General features: G+C 36.4%; 1 protein-coding gene across 7 annotated transcripts in view; it reads left to right on the top strand.

The window, feature by feature from the left end:
• ATP9B (ATPase phospholipid transporting 9B (putative)) overlaps nucleotides 1-27,273 on the top strand; it is a 170,136-nt gene that overhangs the window by 8,134 nt on the left and 134,729 nt on the right. For 4 of the 7 annotated variants that reach the window (XM_057424401.1, XM_057424397.1, XM_057424396.1 and 1 more), the window contains 4 exons: nucleotides 7,602-7,775; nucleotides 16,859-17,009; nucleotides 20,263-20,376; nucleotides 24,099-24,207. In XM_057424401.1, the coding sequence (XP_057280384.1) occupies nucleotides 7,602-7,775; nucleotides 16,859-17,009; nucleotides 20,263-20,376; nucleotides 24,099-24,207 (548 nt within the window). Of the gene's footprint in view, nucleotides 1-4,611; nucleotides 4,712-7,601; nucleotides 7,776-16,858; nucleotides 17,010-20,262; nucleotides 20,377-20,527; nucleotides 20,729-24,098; nucleotides 24,208-27,273 lie in introns of those variants that run through there. The other 3 variants (XM_057424398.1, XM_057424399.1, XM_057424402.1) reach the window with 3 other exon arrangements.

Raw genomic sequence — 27,273 nt, 5'->3', positions numbered from 1 at the left:
ACCTGTCCCTGAAAATTTGAAATACGTAGTAGTTTCTGTGTGTGTGTTTTTGTGTTGTGGGTGGTTTTAGTTTTTGTTTGAGGGGCGGGGGGTGGGGTGGGGTTTGTTGTTGTTGTTTCCTTTTTTTTTTGTTTTTTTTTTGTTTTTTAAGCCAGGACATGGATTTAGAGATTTACTAAGTAATACAGATTAGGGGTGCACTTGGATTAGAGGCACACACAACTGAAGCTAAATAGGAAGAAATAGTGGCAAGCTCTAACCAATTCTAAAAACTTTTGAAATAGTTTTTATGTGTTTTGGAGGAAGAGGTTGAAGGAAATTACTTAAATTTTATGCTCTTACCTGAGGAAGCCTTTTCTGTTTCTGTTGTATTCTAGGAACAGCATCATTCTCTGTAATTTAACTGAATTTGCTGCTCTGTGAAGTATAGAGGTGTTTCAAATTAGAAGGAAGAAGTAACTTACAATCTTTAGAAATGCAGAAGAATATTTGAAAAAAAAAGTATTTTTTTCTCAGGTAGCTTCTAGCAAAGCTGTTTGTTTTATGGAGACACTGGATATTTGAGTAAGAGGGGCAGTTACATGAAGATAAATTGTATACCTATAAGCATAGTTATGGATGAACATACATTCTTAATAAAATTTTTCCTGTTGCTGTGCTGAGTTTCCTGGGTTTTTTTTCTTTGTTACAGAACAGGATCTGAACAGTTAACATCAGTGGTACAGTCAGCCTACAGCAGTTGCTGGTGGCTTGTCTTTTAACAACTCTTGCTCTTTATATAAATACGTGTGTCCCTGTCTTCATTATTCCTTCTATTTCATCTCTGCAACTTGTCAGTCTCCTTTATCCTCAGACTGGGAAGGTGTTCATACCCCTTGGAGGAATTAATGGGGGTAGGGCAGAATATGGCTGAGACAGATTGTGTTTACTCCCTCTCTTTTCTCTAATCATGACCAGAAGCAGAGGGAGTCTTGAGGCTGGCAGCAGCCACTGAGCAAATCACCAGTGCTTGGTGGTATGGGACATGGTCATAGTAATAGGTCTTTCTTAGCTTTTCTTCTCTGACGCTTGGCTGGAACTCTTTCCACTGCTGCCTGTCTTCAGTGCTACTCTGTATCCCACAACTGTGTCCTGTGTCTGATTCCTGTGTAGACTTGTGGCCACATGATCTTTTTCTTTCTCTCACTAGGTTTGAGAAATACTGCTTTAGGACATTGGTTTTGTTTTTCCTTCTTGTGGATTACCATATATAGCGCAAGTGATAGGTGGCAAGGAAACAGTATTTATGCAGTGTCTGACACAGTGTTTCTCTCTTACCTTGTTTTTTTTAGCAGTCAGATAGAAAATCTATCATAGATACTGCTTGTCGAATGAGTAAAACCAGAAAAGATGTGCAGTCATGATTGCCTCATCACTTGCATCTTGCTGCAGCCTTGAGCATTGCTCTTTTAGAACAATGGAAAGCTGGCAGAAAATACAGAAATAATTGCAGATGTAAATAGTAATTACTGTAAATTTATTAATAAATTTACTAATAGTAATAATTATAATAAAGGATATAAATTAATTCAGATGGTTTCCATTACCAGTTACAGCACCCATGGAACTTTGCAGCGGCATCTACTCTGGTAAACAGCCATCAAAGTGGAATAGTGTAGGTATAGGTGACTTGAGGCATCATTTTCACAGCAGATGTTTATATCAAAATTTCATTTAAAAGTATTTATTGTACATGGCTTCCTTTCACTTAAATCTCTTAAATTATATTCCTGATAGCAGTCAGATTTTGTTGAAAGTTGTTTAATATTAATGTTTCTTTTTTCTTAGGAAACCATATTTTTGTCAAGATGGTTGTCTTCATACCTGATTTAGTAGCACTCATGCTGAGAGTTTTGATGTCTTCACTCTGGCTTCTTTATTCATGTTGCTTTCAGTGCTTCCCTATTTTAATACAAGTTTCTGGGATTATACTTAATTGATTTGTCACTCAAGGAAAATCAGCACTTCAAGCAATTAAGTGCAGAAAAATACTAGGTAACAAAGACATAAAGATTTTTGTCCTCATCCTAGTTATGAAAAATCCATTATTCATTATCTTATTGTTTTTAAATACTGAAGTACAATTTTCCAACACAATAGCAAAATTGCTTTTGAAACAGAATAAATTGCTTGCCAGTTCAGAGGCTGTATTTTGAAGTCAGGATTTCTAAACATGATAGTGCTTATGCTCATTATCTTCACTACTTGGTGAAGTTCCATGTTTAAAAGTACAAACCCAGATACTGATTGGGGAGGGGTGGAAGTTGTTTATAATATAATAGCAAAAAAAACCCTTAAATGACATCAATATACTCTGCAAATTTTACCAGATTAACAAGAGTAGATTTAAATACTTTCCATGTCTGTGATTATGGTTGTCAGCCAAGTCTCTCTCCTGTAGTTGTCTTGTATTAGCATGTTCTTTCTAGACAGACTTTAACCATGTTTGCTGTGTTACCTTTGTTCGTAAAGGATATTATTTTCTGAATCAGACACTTCTTAACTTTATACAGAAATAAAAGGAGTCTTTTACTTTGCAGTATCTTGCTTTATACTCCAGTACAGCTAGCTGTGATTTCACTGGATGGTGTTACAAATATACTGTTAATTGTTTCAGTGTCTAAAAGCAGAACACAATGCAGTGGAAATCTCTGTATTAAAACTGTGATAATATAATTTGTAAATTTAACCAGGAGAGATTATAAAAGCATTGAATATGAATCTGTTTAAACATAGGCCTGTTTTACTGGAAGTCTTAGCATAAAGTAATGTCTAATTTTTTTTTTCCAAACAGTGTATTAAAATTATCTAGTTTTAAAATTAGTCTAGCCTGAGAGTAATCCCTGTCATTTAGTATATGTTAACCTGTGATAATTTACCTGTTTTGTGAAGAGAATTTTTTTGTGTAGTGTTTTTATTCTTAATGATCATTGATAGTAATGGGAATGGAAAACATATTGCCATATTAAACTAACCATCAGATGCGGCTGTTGCAAACAGTATTTGCTAACAATATTCCCGTGGGTGGGAAGATCAACCATGTTTTTCATAGTAGTTTTTCTAACTTTAAAAATTTTTTTTTTAAATGTTTGGTGGTAAGAATTCTGAAAGCATTTTGCATGCTGTATTTTAACGTAACTAACGTTCTGGGAACTCAGAACTTTTAATGAATTCATGCAGTTTTCTTAGTTTGAAACTTTTGTTGTGTTTTCTGCAGTGTGGTTGTGCTTCTGCATCATTTGAAACAGATGAGAATTTTTCTTCACAAGCTGTGACATGGCTAAGGCGCTAATACTCAGTTAACTTGCAGCAGGGATGATCAGGGTGTGTGTATTTATCATTATTCTTAGTTATGCATTATTTTATAATGTGGTCTGAACACATTGTTAACATTGCTTAATGATGTCCCATACCAGATGATTCAAAGGAGGTGCAGAAATGAGGGCATCACCTGCCAGCCAAATGAGTAAGTGTCTGGCTAATGAGTAGTTAGCCAGTAGTGGGTTTGTTGGTTTTTCTTTGTTTAGATTTGGGGTTTTTTTTCTTCTCCTTCCTTGTTAGGTCTTCCTTAGCTCTGTTGATACCAATTTATTACTTAGTGTAAATGTAGGGAAAAGGAAATGGTTTTACATTTTTCTATTGAATATACAGAAAGATGAGAAAATGCAAATCCAGTAATGGTGCTTTTTCATGCTGTTCCGGTTTTGACTGGGGTAGTTATTTTTCTTCCTAGTAGCTGGTGCAGTGCTGTGTTTTGGCTTTAGTCTGAGAACAATGCTGATAACACACTGATGTTTTGGTTGTTGCTCAGTAGCACTTACGCTGATCAAGGACTTCTCAGTATCTCATGTTCTGTCGGTAAGGAGGGGCACAAAAAACTGGGAGGGAGCAGAGATGGGACACCTGACCCAAACTAGCCAAAGGGGTATTCCATACCGCAGCACATCATGCCCAGTATATGAACTGGGGGGTGTCACCTGGAGGGGACTGATTGCTGCTCCGGTTGGGCTGGGTATTGGTCAGTGGGTGGTGAGCAATTATATTGTGCATCACTGCTGTTTATTGGGTTGTTTTTTCCTTTTCCCCTTTTAGTTTTATATTCTCTCCCCTTGTTACTTCCCATATGACTATTAGTATTATATTATACTTTAGTTATTAAACTGCTCTTGTCTCAACCTGCTGGTTTTACATTCTTTCAGTTCTCTTTTTCATCCTGCCTGGGGGAGCAAGGGAAGAAGAGATGTGGGGATGAGTGAGCAGCTATGTGGTACTATGTTACCTGCGAGTAACCACAACACATTCTTAGTCCTGGTATTTATAATGTTACTTTCTTTTTAAAAATACTGGGTTTGTCTCAAGATTTCTGGACCGAATATTGTTTGGTGTGCTATTCTGTGTCTGCAGAACTCCACCCTGCTCAAGCAGGGCTGCTTACAGCTGGTTGCCCAGGATCATGTCCACACAGCTTTTAAGCATCTCCAGGGATGGAGACGCCAGAGCTTCCATGGACAGCCCTTGCCTGTGCTCAGTCATCCTCATGGGGAAAAAAAAAATAAAAATCCTGTTTTTCAGATGGCAGCTCCTGTTTCATTTTGTGCCCATTGCCTCTGGTTCTGTGACCTGGCATCACTGAAAAGAGCCTGTGTCAGTCTCTTATGCAACTTCCCTTCAGGTAGTTATAGATGTTAACAGGGTCCTGCCTGTGTCTTGTCTTCTCCAGGCTCAGCAGCCCCAGCTCTCTCAGTCTTTCCTCATGAGAGAGATGCTGAAGCCCTTTAATCATCTTTGTGGCCCTTCATTGGACTCACTCCAGTATGTTTGGAGAAGCACAGAACTGGACACAAGAATCTAATGTGTGGCCTCAACCTGTGCTGACCAGAGGGGAAGGTTCTCCTCTGGTGACCTGCTAGCAATACTTTGCCTAATGCAGACCAGTAGCTTTCTTTGCAGCAAGGACAGAACACTAATTTGGGTTCAGCCTGGTGTCCAAAAGGATCCCCCAAGTCATAGAATCATAGAATAGTTAGGGTTGGAAAGGACCTTAAGATCATCTAGTTCCAACCCCCCTGCCATTGGCAGGGACACCTTACACTAAATCGTATCATCCAAGGCCTCATCCAACCTGGTCTTGAACACTGCAAGGGATGGAGCATTCACAACCTCCCTGGGCAACCTATTCCAGTGCCTCACCACCCTAACAGGAAAGAATTTCCTCCTTATATCCAATCTAAACTTCCCCTGTTTAAGTTTTAACCCATTACCCCTTGTCCTATCACTACAGTCCCTAATGAAGAGTCCCTCCCCAGCATCCCTATAGGCCCCCTTCAGATACTGGAAGGCTGCTATGAGGTCTCCATGCAGTCTTCTCTTCTCCAGGCTGAACACCCCCAACTTCCTCAGCCTGTCTTCATACAGGAGGTGCTCCAGTGCCCTGATCATCCTCGTGGCCCTTCTCTGGACTTGTTCCAACAGTTCCATGTCCTTTTTCTGTTGAGGACACCAGAACTGCACACAGTAGTCCAAGTGGGCTCTCACGAGAGCAGAGGGGCAGATCACCTCCTTTGACCTGCTGGGCACGCTCCTTTTGATGCAGCCCAGGATATGGTTGACTTTCTGGGCTGTGAGCGCACACTGAAGCTGGCTCATGTTCATTTTCTCATCAACCAGCATCCCCAAGTCCTTCTCTGCAGGGCTGCTCTGAATCTCTTCTCTGCTCAACCTGTAGCTGTGTGTGGGGATGCTCCGACCCAGGTGTAGGAAGTCCTTTATTGTCAAGCTCCTTTCCAGTTGGGTTAGCCCCAGCATATCATAGTATGTGGGGTTGTTCCTTATCAGGTATAGGACTTCACTTCACTTGCTGATCTTCCTGGGGTTCCTGTCAACCAATTTCTCCAGCCTGTCAAGTTTGCGGATGGAAGGATGGCCATTTGGCTTGCCAGACTCCTTCCAGTTCTGTCGGCAACAAACTTTCTGAGGGTACACTGTGTCCCATCATCCAGATCACTAATGAAGTTTCTAAATGGGACTGAATCCAGGATGGGTCCCTGGAGCATGCTGCTGCTTTATGCCACTGGTGACCACCCTCTGGGGCATGACATTCAGCCAGTTTTCAGTCCATCTCCCTGCTCATCTAGCTCCTGAATCTGCAGCCTGCCTGAGAGGATTTTATGAGATTCAGTATCAGTCTTTAACTGAAGACCAAGTAGACACTATCCTCTGCTCTCCCCTCATCTACTTAGCCAGTTATTTCACAGCAGAAGTTACCAAGCTGGTCAAGCATGACTTCACTGGATGAAGCCATGCTGACTACTCCTGATGATTTTCTTGTCCTTGGTGTTTCTGGAAATGGTTTCTAGGATGAGCTGTTTTATTGCCTTCTCAGGATCATGGTGAGGCTGACAGGCCTCTAGTTCCCTGGGTCCTTTGTCTTGCCCTTTTTGAGGATAGCATTTGCTTTCCTCTACAGTCACTTCTCCCAGTTGCCATGATTGATCAAAGATTTTCAAAAATGGTCTTGCAGTGACACCTGCTAGTTCCCCCAGTGCTCATGGGTGTGTCCACTCAGGGCCAGTAGGCATATATATATATACAGTTTGCTTAAGTGTTCCCTGACCTTACTCTCATCTTCTGTGCTCCAGCCTTTCCCCTTGCTTTCTGAGATCTGCAACTCCTGAAGGCCAGTCTTGTGAGTAAAGACTGAGGCAGAAGGGGCATTCACCATGTCATATGTAAACCAGGTCTCCTGTCTCACTCGGCAGTTTCCTATCTTCTTTTTGTCATCTCTGTATTTATTGTAGACAATAATGTCTTTGACATCTCTGACCAGATTCAAGTCCACTTGGGCTATACGTTTCCTAGCTTTGTCCCTGGATACTTGGACAATGGTTTTGTATTCCTCCTAGGCTACCTGTCCATACTCCTACCTTCTGTGCGTTTCTGTGCACTTAGGGGAATTTTCTCACAGAAATATTTAAGTGTTTTGTCTTGGCATAAAAAGCATTCCAGTAGTGTCACATAGAGGTGGGGAGTAGTTTCTGGAGGGAAAGAACCATTGTTAGCTTAGTGTTGTAATGTTTCAGTAATTAGAACTAAGACACTGACGAGTTGTGTAGAAAGTGTTACTGAGGTCTGCACATACAGGAATAGACATCAGGAAAGCAAGCTGAAGAAACTCAGTAGTAAATCTGAACTCTGTCCTTACATGAAAAGTTAGTCACTTGCATCTGCTGTAAACTTTGCCAAGTGAATTCCGTTTCAGAAAATCTTTCAAAGAATGAAATGGAAGCTCTGTATGTACAAATTTCATAAGAAGAATTTCCCTAGAATGATTTATACTGTGATTGACAGTGACTGATTGCAGGCCTTTTTGCTGTGTGACACATTTTTAACTCAAATTAGAATTTCTTGTTAATGTGTTAAACAAATACATGAGATGTTTGGTTGAAAATACCTCTCCAAAAAAATTCCATATGACAAAAATTAACTTGTTACTTCAGAAGATTCCCAGAAATAAAAAGTGATGTATTGGCTATTTATTTAGTGGGTTTATTTCATTTTTCCAGGTACCAAGTGGAAGATGAGTCCTCTCATTTGGATGAAATGCCACTAATGATGTCAGAAGAAGGCTTTGAAAATGATGAGAGTGATTACCATACTCTACCAAGAGCCAGAATTTCGCAGAGAAGCAGAGGCTTAGAGTGGTTTATCTGTGGTGGCTGGAAGTTCCTTTGCACTAGGTTTGTTGCATATCAGTACTCTTTATTAACGTATTAAATTAAGTAAATAGTGACTGTGTAGTATGTGCAAAAGTACACAAAACAAATTTGCTTGTCATGCATCTTTTGATTGCTTTGCCTGTATTTTCCCTGTGAGGACGTTACCAGCTGTTAATAAAACAAAGTTCTGAAGAGCTGCTGCTGTGTGCTTATCCTGTCTCCTTTGCTGACTTGCAGGAAAAAGGGAGGCTTTTAAGAGAGATCATGTACTAAACTTGTAGTAGTCTGAGGTCCATACTATGGCACATAAGCCCAGTCCTCCCTCCTACTCAACGTTATACCAGGATAAAGAGCTTAAAGCTTTCTTTTACTTTTGAGGACATTAATGTGAGGGCATTGCATAAGTTGACAATACATAAACTTTATTGATGTGCTGAAAAGAAAAAGTATATTCATTAACTAATAGTTAATAAGTTCATTAACTAATAATTACCATTTCAACTTTAAAAGGTTAGAGGATACATGTAACTGATGGCCTTGGAGTTAATCTCAGCTGGAATTAGCTCTGGGAATTTGGTTCTTAGAGATTTTGGTTTTTTGTTGGTTTGTGTTTTTTTTTTTTTTGTGTGTGTGTGTGTGCCAAACTGCTGTATGCAGAATGAATTGCCAGGAAATCTCTAAATACAAGAATTGCTGTTAGGATGATTAAGAATCATGCGTATTTTTATCTTGAATAATAAAATCTGAGATTAGTCAAGTGGAGTGAGTGTTTTCAGTGAACTTAAATGATGAACACTTCTTTTGACAGATGTCTCTTAGAATTGATTTAGGTAAAAGTCTTCACAGGTGTTTTTCATGGCACTTAATAAATCCAAGAAGCCTGATACTGTTGTTTTTACCTAAGCAAAGTTGTATTGATGCACCTTTAGTTTCAAAAAAATTTTGTTGTTTACAAAAGCTTTAGCTTTACTATTTGCAGAAAAATAGAATCTGTATTGGTTTCTTTTTTTCTCTAATGAGTTAACAAAAGCTCATGGATTATTCATTTTATTATAGGGAATAATTGTTTGGAAAGCAAACAGAGGAAGGTAGCAAAGTTTACAGAAGCATCATTTGTCTATGTAAATGATTCTTGAGAGCAAAGTTTGTGTTACAGAACTACCATTGTAGTATTTAAAAAAAAAAAAACACATTTTTTAAAAATAGTTAGAGAGGCTGTTAAGTCTTTTTGATGTATCTTAGAATTGAGATACCTTTCAGACAAGATACTTCAGTGAGTTCAGCTCTTTAAGTATTAGTGAGTATTAGTTACTATGATTATGTTCCTATAAGTTTCATGAAAACATGTAGAGCAGTAAAGACTGTACCCTGTAGTTGCCCTGACAAGAGAATTTACAGTGTTTGGATAGAGGCAGGCAATTGCAAGATGAGTTTATGTTCGAACTAATTAACAATAGTAAGAGAATGTCACAAAGTGTCATTAATGCCGAGGATTGCAAAATTTCAAGTTCATTCTGGCTTTTAAAAATTGATAGGTACATTTCAGCCTTAAATGGAGCTCAGGCCTAGAAACTTTTAAACTTACTAGATACTATGAATTAAAATACTTGAGCCGTAACTGTGATGGATTGAGATTCAGAAGAGCAAAGAAATTGCATTATGAATTCTTTATTATGCTGCATCTTATCCATATTTTACTGCTAATATAGGTGGGTAAAAGAAAAGCCCTCACTACGAAAGAGACCTCAGAGGAATGACTTCTCCTTTGCTGATTTCCACAACTGAGTTTAGGTACAATAGAGAGTCCATTCAATATTGTATTTATACCTAAGGGGCATTTTAGTCACATTAATGTTTTCTGTATCAGAAGATCATAGCGGGTAACTTTTGATTTTCATGGAAAAAAAAAAGGGGGGGGTGGGTTGAGGAGTGGGGCGATTACCAGATTCTAGTAGAAGCTTGAAGTTTCAGTAAGATATTAGTAGTCAAAGGATAATCCCACAAGAAAGGTGCAGACATCTGCTTAGAAAATTAGTTGGAAGGAAGGTGAATCCCATGGTATCTTATCTAGCTGGACTGGACCAACAGATAACAAGCTCAGCTTTGGTAAACAATTCTGAGTGAGTATGTAAATACCTGTTGTGGTGATAGGGAGGTTTTTTATGGGCTGAGAGCACCACTGAGACTTTGTTACTGATAAAAAGTCCAGCATGTGCAGTGTTAAGGCACTCTTTTTTTATGGTTTCTCATGATAATAAAATTTTATGAATTCTTGCTGGTGCCCACAGAATACTAGAAGTTTTGAAAAGTCTATTTGCAGTTCTTAAAGTTGCCTGTGATTGTGAGGAGGATCGTAAGGAGACCTGTAGGCTACTGTATTGTCATATATGCAGTTATTCTGCTGTGTAGTAGAACAAGTTGCATTGTTTTTTCTATGGTGTAAAGTATCAGTTTGGGGTAGAATTGATGTCTTCACGCTGGGAGAAGAACATGTGAGAAAAGAGTCTTCATGTGTGTTGATGGTGGATTATATGTGTCATGCAAACAACTGAAAGTTATTTCCAGAAAGAAAATTGCATTCTCTTAAGTGCAGTATGAGATTAAATACAGCATAGCAGTCTAAAACCTGCTCAGTTCAACAGAACTTAAAATTTCTCCCAGATTTCATGGAAATTAGTGTCTTGTACCTTAGACTGGGTGAGGCTGACATTTCAACTTTTACACACAGAATTTCCTTTTGTGCTTTAAACCAAATTGTAAATTTTTCAAAGCTGTGACAGAAAGATGAACTGGAGCTGAACTCAGAGGGGCCCTGAGTTTTTTTTTTTTTGTTTTTTTTTGGTTCTCTGTGAAAGTCTCGTGTTTGTGTTCAAAATCACTTTTTTTTTTTTTTTTTTGTTGCAGGCAAGTAAACCCCCACCCCCAATGCCCAGTATTCTGGGGGGAGGGTGAAAGGGAGGGTTTGGTTTTGTTTTTTTTTTCTGTCTTGCAGTTAGGATTAATGTCATTTTTGCAAGAGGAAGTTTTCCATCTCTTACTTTGCAGCTTTAGAATTTTATATTCTATAGAGTTTTGTTGCTACATCACAAACTGTTTTTCAACTGTTCAGTTGAAAAAGTTTATCCCTTTTGTCAGGAGAAAATATGGAAGGTTCGACAATTCACTGTACGTTAAAACTGATCTTGTAAAAATTCTTCCGTTTTTAACTGAAATAGAATAGTGTGAACTGTATTTGCAAATCTGTAGCTCTTTAAATGGTTTTTACATTTGCAAGAAAAAAATCGTAATTAAATCAAATGTTGTCTTTGATTTTGAGCAAACTGAAAGCTTAATTCAACCAGTATAACTTTTAACTTCAGAAACTGCTTATTTCTTGCTTTCGTAGCACAGTTAAAAACTTTTTGATATAGCAGTTGTTTTGTGGCTGTAATCATTTCCCCTTTAACTTACAAATTCTCTTCAAGCTTGTGAAATTATAATGCACATAGATCAATACTCTGGAGTTCTTTGGGCTAGATTGATTTCTTTCTCATGAGATTTACATTCCACTTGTTATCAAAAAACACTTTGTCCCTATGAAAATGGTGCCATTGAATGGCATTTCCATATGAAGTGAAGGGGATATCAAATGCTCGGATTAATTTGGGCTCTAAGATGGCCTGTACGCTTTCAATTAATCTGTAACGCATTTGTTATGCAGAAGCATGGGAAAATGCTGATCTTTTAAGAATGACATGACCACTGTGTTGCTTTTGGCCTGATTACTGAAGCTACCTGTTGAGTACAATAATTACAGTATGTTTTCTTTGCAGAACTAGTTTCTGCTACTTAAAACCTAATAAGGAAAAGCTGACCCTTGCAGACAATATAGAGCTTTTGTATTATCTTTCCATTCTGATGAAAATGGTGTTTTGTGAAAGATACTGGCAGTTAAGCTTGTAGGATAAAAGTAATGAAAAGAGAAAATTAAAAAAGCCTTTATTATTAGAGCTGCAGAGTCAGTTGAGACTTTTACTTTAGCTTTTGACTTGGAGAGATATGCTCTATTCATGAAAAAGTTAAGGGTTCTTATTTAACAATTACTACTTTTTTTTTCATCAGTTACTAACCCAGACTGTGGTTATTGTTCTTTAAAATAAAAAAAGTACATTAGGAAGCAGGTAATGCAGGAATGGAAAAAAGCCATTTAATAAATATATCTTAAACATCTTTATTTTATTTCTTAATATATGCAGCCTGTTCTATTTATATAGGCAATATGTCTTATAGCTAGTTTAAAAAAAAGCTTCCTGTACATGTGTTGAATTTTTTTTAGGCAAGAACATTTGAAATGCTTTAATGAATAAATGTCTGGGATTTTTTTGTTTTGGTTTTGTTGTTGGTTTGGTTTTGATTGCTTTGTTTGTTTTGGTTTTTTTTGTGTGGTTTTGTTTGTTTGTTTTTTAATCCATAGCATAAGCTGTGGTTTTACATTAAATATTTCAGTAAAATCCAAAGTGTGCTTTCATCAGGTTACATCTTACATTCATCTTTACGATATTTGCATCTTGGAGAGTGCTATTCTGATTTATCTCCCAATGTTTGTTTCACACAAACTTAGTGGGTACAAAAAGCCCTTGCACAAAAATAGTTTCTGTATTGGGGAATCTGAGAACAGATGAATTATCTGTTGGGTTTTGATAATGAGTTTCAAAAACACCAGGTAGACTTCATTGTTCTTAAAAATCTGAATTAATGTAGATTGATCAGAATTTTAAGACCAGCATCTCCACCACTTATTCTTTCTGTGATATAACTGATTACTGCTGAGTCTTTAAATGGCAGAATCTAACTGGGTTTTATGCTTTTAAGGTTGTAAAACTCATATGAAGCATTACAATACTGAGTTGGGCATAACCTGTAATATTTCTATAATCTGGGATTTTCTTGAGTGTTGTTAGCTCTGCATCAGTCAAATCCCTTTTATCAAAGGTATCACTCTTGTTTCCCAGTCAGACATCATTCTTGTGTCTGTACTGCTTGGCATTTACTAAACTAGTGGTCATTGTGGCATCCGTTTCAGCTTCTCTGTTGATCTATAATGGAAAAGGTAGTTTCAAAGGGGAAACTGTGGCAAGGAAGGCAGTATAATTCAGTTGCTTTAGTCAAATGTTTAATTTTAGCAATAGAAAAATCCTTGGTGTCTGAAGAAATTATTTTACAGAAGAGACTGCCTAGTCAAATGTTCAGCCTGTTTGCTTAATTCAGTTTTAGAATTTAAACTGTAATACGAAATTTCAAAGGCTGTAAGGAAATTTCTGTCTATGGGCTTGGAGACAGTAGCTGTCATGCTTGTTCACTTTCCCAAGGAAAAAAATTATTTTCCTTGGAACTTTTTTGCTATATATATGTCTTGATACTTCTCACTATACAGCTAAGCTGTCTCTTCCATTTGTACTGTCCTTTCTGCACCTCTTCCCTAGAAACTAATATGTTTAAAACTTTAATATTGTGAGCAGTTTTATCAAGTGTAAATCTGATCAGGTGCCGAGTGGAATTGTTCAACCTTCTTCTGCAAGCATGTAGCCTGCCTTGTTTCAACTATTTTTATGGTCTTTCAGATTTTAAAGGTCAGGGGTAGATCTAACTGGAAATAGTTCCCTTTTTTATTCTGCATTAGTTTACAGCTGAATCAGTTTATGGGCCCAGTTTACCTGTGAAGTTGCATGAGTAGTGGCAGCACAAGAGAGAGGGCAAGAATCCACAACTTTGTTATGGGAGGGGGATGGCACTAGCCATTTCAGCAGCAGCAGCAGGATAGGTTCACAGCCATTAAACTGATTGTGGAACCATTTGTGGCATGCAAAGACTGCTGTTCATTTTGCTTTAAAGACAAATTCAAGTAATAGTCAAGATAACTTGATTTTTCAGACCTGTCTGTTGCTAAATAACAGGGCTGAATTTTGAATGTCAAGTGAACAGTTGCAATTTTTACAACAGAATAGTTCTTTATCACTATTAGAAAGGAGCAAAATTACTAAATGGGCTTACATTCATAACAAAACCAAAATGCGTGTTTACATGGAATCATACCAAATTGATGTCCATCCCATAGTGGAGCTTCCGGGAGGAAATCTTACGAATCCAGCATTAAAAATGAAGTGTTTTAAATGTCAGCTTGTGAATACTGGGATAGTGTCATTTCCGTAACAAACTGAATGCTGCTGTGATTTTACTGTCGCATAATTTCTAGTTTTCTTTAAAAGAGCCCATAACTTTGAATTCCATTTGGTCTTTGGCTGAATTAGTTTGTAATAGGCCTGGGATAACGTAGGCTACAGGCAGGAATATTTTAAGTAGGACTGTGGTGGTGTAAGCTATCAGTCTTTATGCCCTGTGTATTTGTGTGTACCATAATTCTGTAGCTGCAGAAGACCAGAATAGGAAAGGACCTTAAGAGGTTGCCAGGTCGATTCCTTGCCTGTACAGGATGAATTACACCCATCACTTACGTCAGATCTCACCAGATCTTACAGACCTGCAGTAGGAGCAATTCTAGCTCTCCCTAAGTGTTTCTTTCCAACCTAGTCTCTGGAACATTTATTGTCTGTGTCCTGTCCAGTCCTCTGCCCCCTAGCTTTAATTGCCACATCCTGTCCAGTCCTCTGCCACCTAGCCTTAATTGCCACAGTTGAAGTCCGTCATTACTTAATCATGGTGGACCTGGAGAATAATTGTCCTTTTCCTCTTTGAAGGTCTTACATACTTGAAACTGTATTAGGTCCACGTCCAGCCTTCTGTGAACAGCTCTATTTTGGTGTATCTATTAGACAAGCCTTCCGTGTGCTCTGTACCTGTAATTGTTGCTCTTGTGCACGGTCTTTGTTTTCCCAATAGACTTGTTTGTTGAAATTTGGTATTCAAATGGTATTGTAAGCCAACTGAGATCTTGCTAGCACTGGCTTGAGAAAAACAGATACACTCATGACTTGCTAGCAGTGTGCCTGTCCACGCTGACCAGATGTAAGCCTCTTTTTCCTTTTTTTTCCACGTTTATCATTCTGCAGTAACTGAGTCCTCCTCTTTTGAGATGCCTCTGCTAACTTTTTCAGTTCTGTTTTTGTATAGTTGATTATTTCTCTGTAAGTGTCCTGTATTGCACTTCTGCCTGTTGAACTGCATTCTGTCTCTTCAAGGTAGCTTTTCCAATCTGTAAATACAGGTTTGAATTTTCATCTCCTCGTTGCATGTACTCGTGTCTCTTCTGGCTTTTTATTGTCTGAAAAATTAAATACTTGATAATCAGTTACACAGTACTAGTTTAAGCTTTGCAGGACTTCACAGGAATTATTTTGGGTTTATTACAAGCTACTCTGCATTTATGATATTTCCAACTTCATCACTTCTGACACTCTGTTCCTTTACTTCCCTTAGAGATATTTTGAGAGATAAGTTTCATTAGAGACACAGAATCATAGAATGATTTGGGTTGGAAGGGGCCTTTAAAGATTGTCAAATCCAACCACCCCAGCCATGGGCAGAGACATCATTAGAGCAGTGTGCTCAAAGCTCCAGGAGTCAAGAGAGAACATGTACTCTCAAGCAGTAGTGCTTTCTCAAAGGGAAATTATTTCCATTTTAGAGGTTGCTCTTGACATGTTAATACTGACAACTTTGTTTTCTTTCAGGTGAGCCTGTAGGTGTAAACCTACGTACAAATAGGTTTACTACAGAGAAACTGTGGGAAACTGTGCTGAGGTGACTGTATCGGAATTTTCCCTTTCTCAGCAAACCCCTTTCTGTTGGTTTAAATACAGTTTAGAAGAGCTGCTTAGTTATTATTTTTTTATTTCTGCTTCAAAAATGTTGTCAGTATATTCCAAAACCTCACTAGAAAACGCTTGTCATTTTTCTTCACTTTCAACTTCAGCTGCTGATGTAGTTGAAATCCACTGTGACCAACTAGGTTTGTGCTTCGGCTGCAGTAGGTGCTCACTGAAGGCTTGTCTGCTTAGTCTTCCTGACTTACTTTTCTAAAGCAGACTCCCAACATGATGAGAGCATCTTGCCCCAATATTAAAAAATGTAGAGAAATTCTCCTTTAACCTACAGAGTTGTAAAACAAGTGTATGGCAGACCTGCTCTTCTTTCCAAACCATCTGTACTTCACCTGCATTAGTAATCCACCCCTGTGGGTAGTCCTAGCAATTCTTAGGCTGATTATATTATGTGAGTTGAGTCACATCCAGATTGTTTCTTGGTTTATTCTTTTTAGTAAGTAGTCTGCTGAGCCTCAGTAGCATTCTGTTTGCCAGCCTTTTGTTCCTCCAACTCGTCTCATCATTCTCATGTCCTTGTCCAAATTGCAGTTGTTGGAAGGTGGCTGTGACCTCTTCCTGTCTCATTGCTCATTGTTTAAACCCTGTTGAGTAGATTTGTCAGCTGGTTAGGCAGGGATGCACTTTCATTCTCCTATGAGCTGAAGTTCACCAGTGCAGGTGATCTGCATTTACATAGGTTTGGGTTGGGATTTTTTTGGTTGAAAACATTTGACAGCATGGCATTAGGCATGCTTCCCTGTTATGTCTGCTACACAGGCAGTCTTACAGGGAAAACCAGGAATTACAAATTATGTGGTAATAGTTTACAAAGCTGTTGAAATGTTTCTAACTTTATTTAACAGAAGCCTTCTTTCCTCTTCAGTCGTAGGCATAATTGAGTTTCAGTTACACAAAATAAAGGCTATAACCAAAGGACTGTAAGGTATGAGAGATGAGTTAATTACTTAACTTGAAGAGAATTTAGTCACTGCTAATGCAGACTTTTATTAAGTAGAATGTTTCGAACCTGTGTCAGGGCAGGGTGTAGTAAAATTTGTAATTATTTTGTCAGGATTTCGTGTAAAGAATGTGCAAGTGTTTATGTGTGTATATGTCTGAATGAGTTGAGTACTGTGTAATTGCCCTAAATATTACAAGTCGACATCATGCTTGCTTATTTAGATACGGTCCAAAGTTTTAAGCCTGTTTTTCTTAGGTATTTGCCTTGGGGGTTCCAGGTTGGAAACAGTAGTTGCATATAGTAAATTTTTAGTTTTAAAGTAAACATTTGTTTTTTCTTTTCAGTTGTGCTGATTGGCTCATAAACCTTTGCCGAAGAAAGAAAGAGCTAAAGGCTCGCACAGTGTGGCTTGGGTGTCCTGAAAAGTGTGAAGAAAAATATCCAAAAAATGCCATAAAAAATCAGAAATACAACATCTTTACCTTTATACCTGGGGTAAGGCTCGTAACCATTTTTTGTTGTTGGGCTGATGTATGTTCTGTAATGTATTTATTGACAGTGCTGCAAAAAGATGGTTTTATTTGCCTGGATTCTTCTTTTTCTTTTAAAATTTACCTTGATGTCTTCAATTAAAATTGACAGTTGAGAGCAAGGCTTCTATTTACTAAATTGTTTTGTTTTCAAAGGGATATTCACTAAAGAAGTGCAGTGTGTATGATTGAATAGTTGGAATTCAGTGAAGCTTTAGAAATTTGAGATGGGTTTCTGTGCACTTTTCATGATTTGTAATCTTTTGAAAAAAGAAGCATTCTACGCAGTCAGTTGTGAAAATACTATGAAGCATTTTGAAATAAATAAACAGTTGGAAATTGCAGTGTATTCACATGGATATTTTCTCATAGTCCCTGGCATTGAAAGCATAATAAATATTCTGAAGCAGGCAACTCCTTAAAAGACAGAAACACACCCACAACAAGTAAGGCCTAGTTTACTAAGCTAATGCTTTTTAGAGTTGTATTTCTCACTGCAGTTTTAAAAATAGTGATTTCTTTTTGGTTTTGAAGCTTCAGTAGTTAAAACCTAAAAATGTATGCTGCTGTGGTATAATAAATTTTACTAAAATGCTTTTATTCATACTTTTACTGATACTGTCCAAGAGTCCTGTGTTATGTTGCAAAAACTTGACTGGCTTCCAGATTTGAATACAGACATGCTTTGTCTTAAATTTTTTATTTAAGTGATTATGCATATTTATAAGAGTATTGATTCTATTCTTCTGGCTCTTTGGTCCAATGACTGACAGGTGCTTTCTAATACATTTCTTTATCAAGGCAAAAAAAATTAATGGCTTTGTAGTTAAGACTGATCTTCTGTCAAAGAAATAAAATGTCACTTTTCACAGGCAGATAAAATATTCTCATCTGTATTGAGCAAAGTAAATGTTTTCTTCCAAAGTTTAAATTATTAAATATACTGAAATTGGTTAAGCCATATATGATTTCCTAAAGGTCACAAAATTCATTAAGCATATAGTAAGCCATTGATTATTGTGACTGGAAATCTGCAGTGTAGATTACAAATCCTAAACTAGATTCATGTTGCCTATGGGGATCAGTCATAGCTTGCAAATACCTGTTGAGAGGGAGAATGTTTGTTCTTTTTTGATCTTTTGAAAATCTTGGTTTTTATGGTATGGGCAGAATCAGACTTTTGGTGGAGGTAGTTGGAAGCTCAGTAGTAACTTCAAAATGAAGTGAGATTCTAAATGTAAAGCCCAGTAGCTGGTGAAAATAAAATAGTTGCAAGTTTTAATTTTAGACATAAATTAACACTTTTGATTGATTATAAATACTGTGTAGCAGTTTTTTTAATGCGGTTCCGCTAGGAATAATTTGTAGGGAGCATAGCTGTATTCATTCCACACCCACAGACATAACTAAGTTGTAAATATTGAGTCTAATGGTTTACCATGGTTGAAATTTTCATCATGTGAAGCTTTGTCTCTGCTTAAATTGTTGTTTTTTTTGTTTTTCTTTTTAACATTGCCCCTGGCTGTGGATAATATTCAGCAATGTCATATCAAAATACAAGTTTAAAATAATGTTTAGATCAACAGAATTGTACTTACTGGCTAAAAGAGCTGTAGTATTTCCAAAATATAATCTGATTTCCTAACATTTATGTAAAATGCTTACTGCTTCTACCTTTACACAGTTTGTTCAGTTTCCATTTACTATTTCTTAGACATCTTGGTATAGCTGCTTAGGACTTCTGTGTAAATTTCCATAAAGAATATCTTTTGTGATGGGCTTCTTCTTAAGATTTCAAATTTTTTTCCTCATCCTGCTGGAGGTGCTATATTAATCTGCCTTACTAAAGAAATATATCAAGTCTTTGAAGATTCAAAATTCTATAAAATGAATAATATTCTTAAAATTGAAATTGTAACTAAAGCAGTGTTGAGAGCGTGCTCTTACTGAAGTACTGCTTTTAATTACCAAAAGAATCTCTGCATCTGTCGTTCCTTTGGAATATTGCACACTGTATTCTGTGATGAGGTTATGGTGTCTTCACTTAAAACTTGGACAGTTATCTTGGAGCTAAACCCAAACCTTTGATTTATTAATAAACATATTTTATGTGCCAATATTTATTTCAAACTAATCTTTTGAGAAATTTAATGCTAAGCATTTCTTCTAAATTATCTCAAAACCCCCATGTTATTTTGTTACCTTTTTTTTTTTTGTAGTTTAAACTTTGCTTTTGTAAAGTTTGTATTCCTATGGAAACTGAATGCTACTGCCTTACTCTCAGATTTCCTTATGATAGCCATTTGGAAAGACAGCATTGTCACTTCCTCTTACTGGATCTTTTCTGTACCATTTGTTTTTTTTTCCTAAGCGACATTTATTCTTGACCAGTGAGTAGTCCCACTGTTTTTAATAACAGTGGGAAATGGTAATTTTGAAGGAGTTAGTCTGACTTGATGTTAGCTTTTATCCCTCTGAGAACCAGAGGACTTCAGAAAGAAGGCAGATGAGCTGTAGAGCTTCCACCCCTGCAAGAGGAGAAATTTCAATTGCTGTGTTTAGGATAGAGAACGCTGAGGGAAGGTGGTGCATGAAAGCAACAAGGAGTTCAGAGATGCAGAGCATCATGGTGTAGCCTAGTCAATTTTTGATGGTCTCTAGAAGTTCAAATAATATAGACTAGGATAATATTTTTGTAAACAGTTTCTGTTCACTTGATGACAATGATTTTTTTTTTAATTATTATTTAAGGCTGGGATATGAAATTTTTAGGACAAAAGGACATCATTAGCCAGATAAAACAGCATTTAAATATTGGTACTTAAGGAAAAAAATAAGATATACTTTTTGTGCTGTATTTTCAGGAAGAAATTTTTTTTCTTTGCACAGTGATCTTGATACATATTTAATATTCATAAAGATTGAGTTCACATAGTCCAGTTTTCAAAAAATCTAAAAAAAATTAGCAAACTGCTTCTTCAGAGTGAAGAAGCATTAGCATAAAATAATTTTTCCAGCCGAAAAAGCAGTATAATATTAAAAATACCTTGTAGTGCATTTAGTTTGATATACAGCACATTATGCTATATAATATTATCATAGTACCATATATGCCATGTAATGATTTTATATCTACTATCCTGAAAAAGTGAATTTTGTGTGCATTATGTGTGCAAATTTTAAGGCATTTATCTATTTTGTATTTTTTTTCATTTTAGGTTTTATATGAACAGTTCAAGTTTTTCTTGAATCTTTATTTTCTCGTCGTGTCCTGCTCACAGTTTGTCCCAGCATTGAAAATAGGCTACCTGTACACATACTGGGCTCCTCTGGTAAACAGAAAAATACTATTAACTAGAAGTTGTAACTTCAGATGAAAAGTTTGTGTATACATACATTTCATAATTTTGCAACTGGTAAACTATAGTGATTAAAGTATGTAACAGAAGTAAAATCCTTCCTTGAAATTATGGTATTTTACAGCAGATACTCCAGAAGTTGTTGTTGATAGCTCTCCCTTCCACCTGCCTGCCATGCTCCTGCCCCACAGGCTGGGTACCGGTTTTTGTTGACTGGCTAAGTCTGAGTGTGCAGTGCTCCTTTCTGGCTGCTGGTCACTTGAGAGGTTTAAAAAAACAAACCAAATACCATCCAGCTAATAGAGAACCATATTTAGTAACATAGGTAATTTGTGTGTTACTTTAAGTTTCTTGTTATTTGCTTGCTTCTTTATGTTTTCAGGCTAGAATAGAATTGAAAGCATAATGTTTTTGCATTTCTTCTGTATCAGTTTTGATCATGTCCTTTTTTCACAAAAACTGAGATAAAATATTTAAGCCACGGGTAAAGCAGGAGAAAATTGCATCTTGAAAATAAGGTATTTATTAAACATGTTTTTTTCCTAATCAATTGCCCTGCCAGTCGCAGTGATTTCCTTTCAGTGTGTCTTATTATTGAGCCCTCTGCAGTATTTTCTTGGGAAACTGTTCAAACCAGTTGCTTCCGACTCAGGTTTCCTAAGGTTTGAAAATTGTCTTCTCTTTGGAAGAGGCCCTTTTGGTAGTCTGCCAGCTATATTCCCATGATTTGGAATTCTTTTCTTGTTTGTAACCAGATCATTACCTTCTCTTTAATCTTCCTTCTGGCTTCTCCACACCAGGTTTAAAAGCAAGGCAGGAAGAACAAATGCTTTATTTTCTAAATTTATTTAAAAAAGGTATTTTCCAGTCACATTTATTCTCAGTGGTATTCAAACGGGACAGTGACATGCTGACTGCTTGAGTAAAGGTCATTCTTTTACAAGTCAATAGAGTAAATATTCTGGATTGATTTCATTGTTTTAATTGTTGCAACATGTGTCCTTTTAAGTATGGATAAATGGAGAGACTGTCCTGGAGGTTCTTCACACCTCTGTTTCCAGACAACTTTTGGCTTCTGGTGCAACAAAATAACACTTCCAAGACAGAAAGCTTGTTCAACAGTGGGATTTGAAATGGATATTTGCAAAGGTCTTTGTTACTGACACAGTAAGAAAAGCTGGAAGTCAGCTGTGTTTGGAAGCTGGTCTCTTCACAGTCAAGTTTTGTGTACAGCTCTATACGCTAGTGGGGTAGTAAGGATAAAAATCACTTAGCATTTCAGCCTGTCTTATCCCTGCACAAAGAAGGGAGAAAATACTGTAGTTTGCAAATAATCAGTTCTATACAGATGTATTTATCTTATTCAAGGATATTTTGAATTATTTTTCCGAGTTTTCACATACAGCTTGAAAATACATCTTGTTAAGTGCTAGTGCTTTTTTGCTAAACAACTCACTTGTTTCTTGAATAGCTTTTTTTTACTAATGATTAGCCTCCAGATAAAGAGGTTAATTGGATATTGTGTAAGGCTCAGTACGTATGATAAAAATATGAAATATTTGACTTGGACCAGTTGGGCTGTCTTTGCTTAAGAGATAAGTTTGGTTTTCTTTGAAGAGCATCTAACTGCTGATAAATTTTCATAATAATCGAGAGTAGTTTGTTGTGGTGTTTTTTTTTGGGGGGGGGGGGGTAGGGGGCTTGTTTTTTGTTTTGTTGTGGGTTTTTTTTTCATTTTCTATTTGGTGACACAGTTGTTTGGTTTTTTGTTTGTTTTTTTTTGTTTGTTTTGTTTGGGGGTTGATTTGTTTGTGTTGGAGTTTTTTGTTGTGCTTGGTTTTTACTTCAACAGTTTTTACAACAAACAGCATAATATGCTTACATCAAGTGCTGGAGTTCTTAAACAGGACTTTATTTTACTGGTTTGCTGTTGTTTGCACAGTAGGGAATGGACTTCTCATTTTGAGTCCAACATACAAAGGATGTAAAGCATACAAGTTTGTAGGCTATATGCTAAAGATGCTTAACTGCTTACAGTTAAAGATGACAGGGTGTTTTTTTTTGTAAGATTGGCTGCACAATGTCAGCTTCCCTTTGGAAGAGTATCAAGTTCCTTTGAGCAAATGAGGAAAAGGGAAATGTAGTGAGTTGTTCCTCGTAGTCACAGTCAGCTGTACTGGGCTGCCAGGCAAGATGTGGTGACCACTACAAGAAATTCTTGCAATTAACACCGTGCATTCTGTGCTTAGATTACTGTCTAGTTAATGAGATAAATGTTTTATATTTTTATCATGCATACTGAGCCTTACCCAGTACCCAATTAATCTTTTTTTTTACCTGGAGGCTAATCATGTGCAAATGGCAGGTATGTTTGAAGGTGCTTCAGGAGTGCTTTTTTTGATGCTGCTAAAATACCTGTTCTTCCAAGGCTTGTGAAAATGCTGCTGCCAGAAACGGGCAAAACCCTCCTGCTCATTCAGTTATGCCCTAAGAGTGAAAATTAATGTATTTTGCAAAGGTACTTTTTTTGTTCTATGTAGATCTTATGTAAGTGTTCTATGTAGATCTTATGTAATTGTTGTAGCTAATGTAAACCTGAACAAATAGGAGGTGTTTAAGGTTTCAAGAGAGTAAGCTTTGGAATTTTGGGCTGGAACTGCAAAATAGCCCTTGCTATTGAAAATATGAATTTTAGTCAAAACTCTTTTAGGAGTACTCTACACCTTCACTTCTTTCTTAAGAGTTTAGCGGAAGGTTGGCAATCTGTTGGACTTCTGCAAGAAAAGTGTAATGATAGAAATGATCTCCTGTAGAAAGAATGTATAGGTGGGTGTCTGAAGCTAGGTAGGTATTCTAGAATCTTATCTGTTGGAGGAATTGTGAATATTTGAATTTTTAGCCGTCTTACTTATAAGATACCTTTATTGTTGAAAATTTGACTTCCCTTCACTGTTGGAGACAGAATGAGCACTTGCATTTGAGAAGTCAGAAGACCGTATCTGAAGAGAGGTGTAGGAAGGGAAAGGGGAAACTCTTAGGTGCTTATCCCTGAACTGTTCTGTATTTTTAGCTTACCATCTTTTGAGGCCAGAGACCGTATTAACTGCATGTAGCACACTGCTAATCCAGCAGAAGCTACAGTGGCAGCAATGAAAGTAGCAGCCAAAACATTTAGATACTTAGTTCTTGCGAGCAAGCCTCCTTTTTCTTTGTGAATATTTGTGATCTACTGGTAAATAAGTATATTTAAGATGCCAAAATTACTTAAAGTAGCCATCAGTTTACCTTTTAATTTCTGTCTGTTAGGAATAAGGCAGTGACCTTAATGTTAGAATTGAAGACTTAAATGTTTTTGGTAAAGGCTGAAAATTTGTGGAAGATATACGTTTACTGAGCTATAAAAGCTGTTTTTAGTTCATCCAAAGCATTTTAAATTTTACATTTCAAATTGTATCTAAATTATGCATCTTTGGGGATGTAGTTATTCTAATTATAACTTCTAATATAAGTTCTATGAGTTACTTTAATTATAACTGTATTTCAAGTTTAACAGATTGAAGAAAACACCAAAATCCAAATTAAGAAAAAAAAATTAATTCGAAGTGCATGTTCTTACTCTGTGTATTGTTTCTACTTGTGTATTTCTATTCTAGCAATTTCGAGAAATCTGAATTGCATAATTATATCTTTAACAGGGATTTGTTTTGACAGTCACAGTGGTACGGGAAGCTGTTGATGAATTTCGACGTTACAAGAGAGACAAGGAAATGAACTCACAGTTATATAGCAAGCTGACAGTACGAGGTTAGCAAAACCATTTGTATAAATACTTAAATATTTCATCTTATATATACATTTAAGACTTTCAGTTCCAAAAAATAACCAGGAGTCTCGAGCTGCACTATTCAGAATGAAACTGATACTGAGCTAAAGTGCCTGATTTCCCTCAGAAAAATATGGCTGTTAAACATGACCCGTTTATGAAGTGTTGTAAATCCTTTTTTTTTTTTAATAAAGGAAAGGTGTATGTATATCATTATAGATATATTTTTTAAGCATTCTGCTGTTTAGTACCATTACATCAAAGTGCAGTTCTCCTCTGAAATTGATACCTGAAAGTAACTCAGCAACATTGTCAGCTACGTATCAAGTGTAAATAGGAAATAAGGGATCAGTAACTAAGAAGTACAATCTAATTAAAATTCACTAGAGCCTTTCAAACTTGGTGGGTGTATTTGTGTTTAAGAAAAGGGCGATGTATTGTGAGTCAACTTCAGTGCCAAAAATATTGATTGTAATTTTGCATATAATTTGAAATCTATATAATCATGCAGTAGGAACAACTATTTTTCTTTCCAGAAAGTAATAAAAGGAGAGGTCAGTTATGCCTTTTTTTAGCATCAAAACTTTTAAGTTTTTCACAAACTTTCAAGGAAATGAAGCACTTCAGCTGTGAAATGACGATCAAATTTGGTAGGATATTGTAAATTGTAAATGTGAGCATAAGAGAAAAACTGTGCGCCCCTCCAGTTTCATGTTGTTTAGCATATTTTGCTGTTTAATTTCAGAACAGAATGCTACATAGATTATTCATTATTTTTTGGCATCTTTCTATTATCACGTCTAATGAATAACCTTAAAAAACAACATGACCTTGCTATTACACTCAAAAGTTATTTTGCTACAATATCCTAGGAAGTATATGTTAAGGATTTTCCTTGGCAAAAAAGTCCTAGAAAATGGGAAGCTGTTATGGAATGTGAGATTGTGTCTGAAGCATAGAGAGTGTATGGCATACATTGTGCCAAGTATAAATTCTGTTTACCATTCCCAACATAAATTTCATGGCACTTGATGATCTTGAGGTCCTTTCCAGCCCTAACTATTCTATGATTCTATTCTATGATTCTATGATCTTTACAGTCTTTAATACGGTCCATAAAGAAATGGACTTTTAATGGCTTTTCTTTCAAATTTTTAATTTAACCCACTAGTTGGTTTATTCAGTTTTTTAAAATCTGTTATGGTAGGCTATTTAACACTCATCTTTGAAACAGATAGTACAATCCTACCCCATACAGTAGTAGTGTTAGTAATCTAGAATTCTTAGTTCTGGAAACACATACATAGCTTATTGTTACCGGTGTGATGTAAGTGTCAAGACTGATATTTGCTGTTTAAAGACCTAAGTTGGGTGCCTTTTGCTTCTTTTTTCACTTGTTCAGAGTCAGTATTGGAGTTTCTGGTGAATTGTTAGGCATTTAAATAGAAGTTTTTGAATCCTCACATCTTCTTTCCCAATTCATGAAATATTTTGTGAGGTTATGTGTGTTTGAGAAACTTTTCATTTTGTAGCTTCTCCTAGAAATAAGGAAGTCGTCAAAGTTCAATTTGGTCACTTTGATAGAGCCATTTTCTAGATACAGAACAGAGAATTAAAAATAGGTATAAAATAGCTATACCCATATAGGTATAGCTTTATAGGTAAAGCCCCACGGTTTTATTGGGAACTGAAAGTTAGAGAGCTTTAGAGATGCCCTCTTTTTTAAAGAATGTCAGCTTTTACCTACAAATGTGTGTGTCTGTTTCAGCTTACAGTTTTTGGTGTCAGTGCCATAATGAATTAATACTTGGTTTTTGTTTTGTTTTGTGACTTTTTTTGTTTGCTCTCTTTTTTGATGACAGTGATATTCTACAGAAGTAAAGATACAAGATCTCTGCTTACAGTGAACTCTGAATCCCATTTTTACGGTGGTGTGATTGATGAGCTAACATTTTGAGCTGCGGCCTATTCTAAGAATGAAAACGGTATTGCAGTCCCCCTCAAAATTAAGCTGTACTAAGCATTGCCACAAACATATAGAAAGTAATGAACAGATGACAAATTGCACCTTTTTCATAACACAGGGTTCTTTCATATTAAGGCATTCTGAAAGTGAAAGGCATCTTTTTGAGGCAAAAAATGGTACCTTCTGCTGTGGTAAAATAATTAAAATCATGATAAAAATAATCATCATAAAAATAACAAAATTCATCATAAAATCAGGCCAAGTTTTTTACAGGTTTTGAGAAGGATTTAGTTATTTTTGCAAATTAATAAAGTCAAATACCACACTTCTGTAAACTATTTTTATAAATAACTTCCATTATAATACACCTAATTTTTAATATTGGCAGTACTTTTCAAGTGGAAAAAACTCAGGTTTACTATACTAACCTACAGGCTAATGGTTTGGAGAAAGAAGGCTTTGTTACTTGTGAATGAACAAACTTGATACTGATTTAATTAAAAACCTGAAAATCGATGCCACTGTTAAGAGTCACTTTTCAGAGTGGAACTGCACTTTCTACTACTCTAGCATCTTTCTTTTCCCTAGTGATTTTATGACTTGTGTAGATTTTACAGTCTTTTCCATGGAATAGGTATTTTTCCCATCTCAAAGATGGAGAAACTGACATAGAGAGGTTAAGCAGTGTAACTTTGCTCAAATTGGACAGTAGGAAAACTTAATGTTAGCAAGGTTCAGTGTTACCCTTGGTTTAATTGTACCATTCATGGAAGATAAAAATGAGAATTTAATAATTTCTAGTGAATTGTTTTGCAAAATTGTTTGTTTACTAAAGGGAATTGAACGTATTCATAGCAAGAGAAGCTACTGGGGTTTGAATTGTGATTAATTACATTTGTGAAGATAGCATGGTAAGTTGATTTGTAACTTAAAATCTTTTTATACAGTGTTGCAATAGGTTAAAATCAGGAAGTCTTTGACTACCTAGCAGTATTGATTTTCTGTGGGGTCATTCTTAGCCTCAGGAACCTCTAAATGGGCAAAACATGAATGCTGTCTTATGACCTGCATTTTGGTAGCG

Source organism: Pezoporus wallicus, unplaced genomic scaffold (genome assembly GCF_028554395.1).
Source record: "Pezoporus wallicus isolate ANWC-B61680 ecotype Strahan unplaced genomic scaffold, APGP_CSIRO_Pwel_v1 contig_5485, whole genome shotgun sequence".
NCBI lineage: Eukaryota > Metazoa > Chordata > Aves > Psittaciformes > Psittacidae > Pezoporus > Pezoporus wallicus.
Note: the sequence above shows the minus strand (reverse complement) of the source record. Positions and strands in the feature narration are given on the sequence as shown.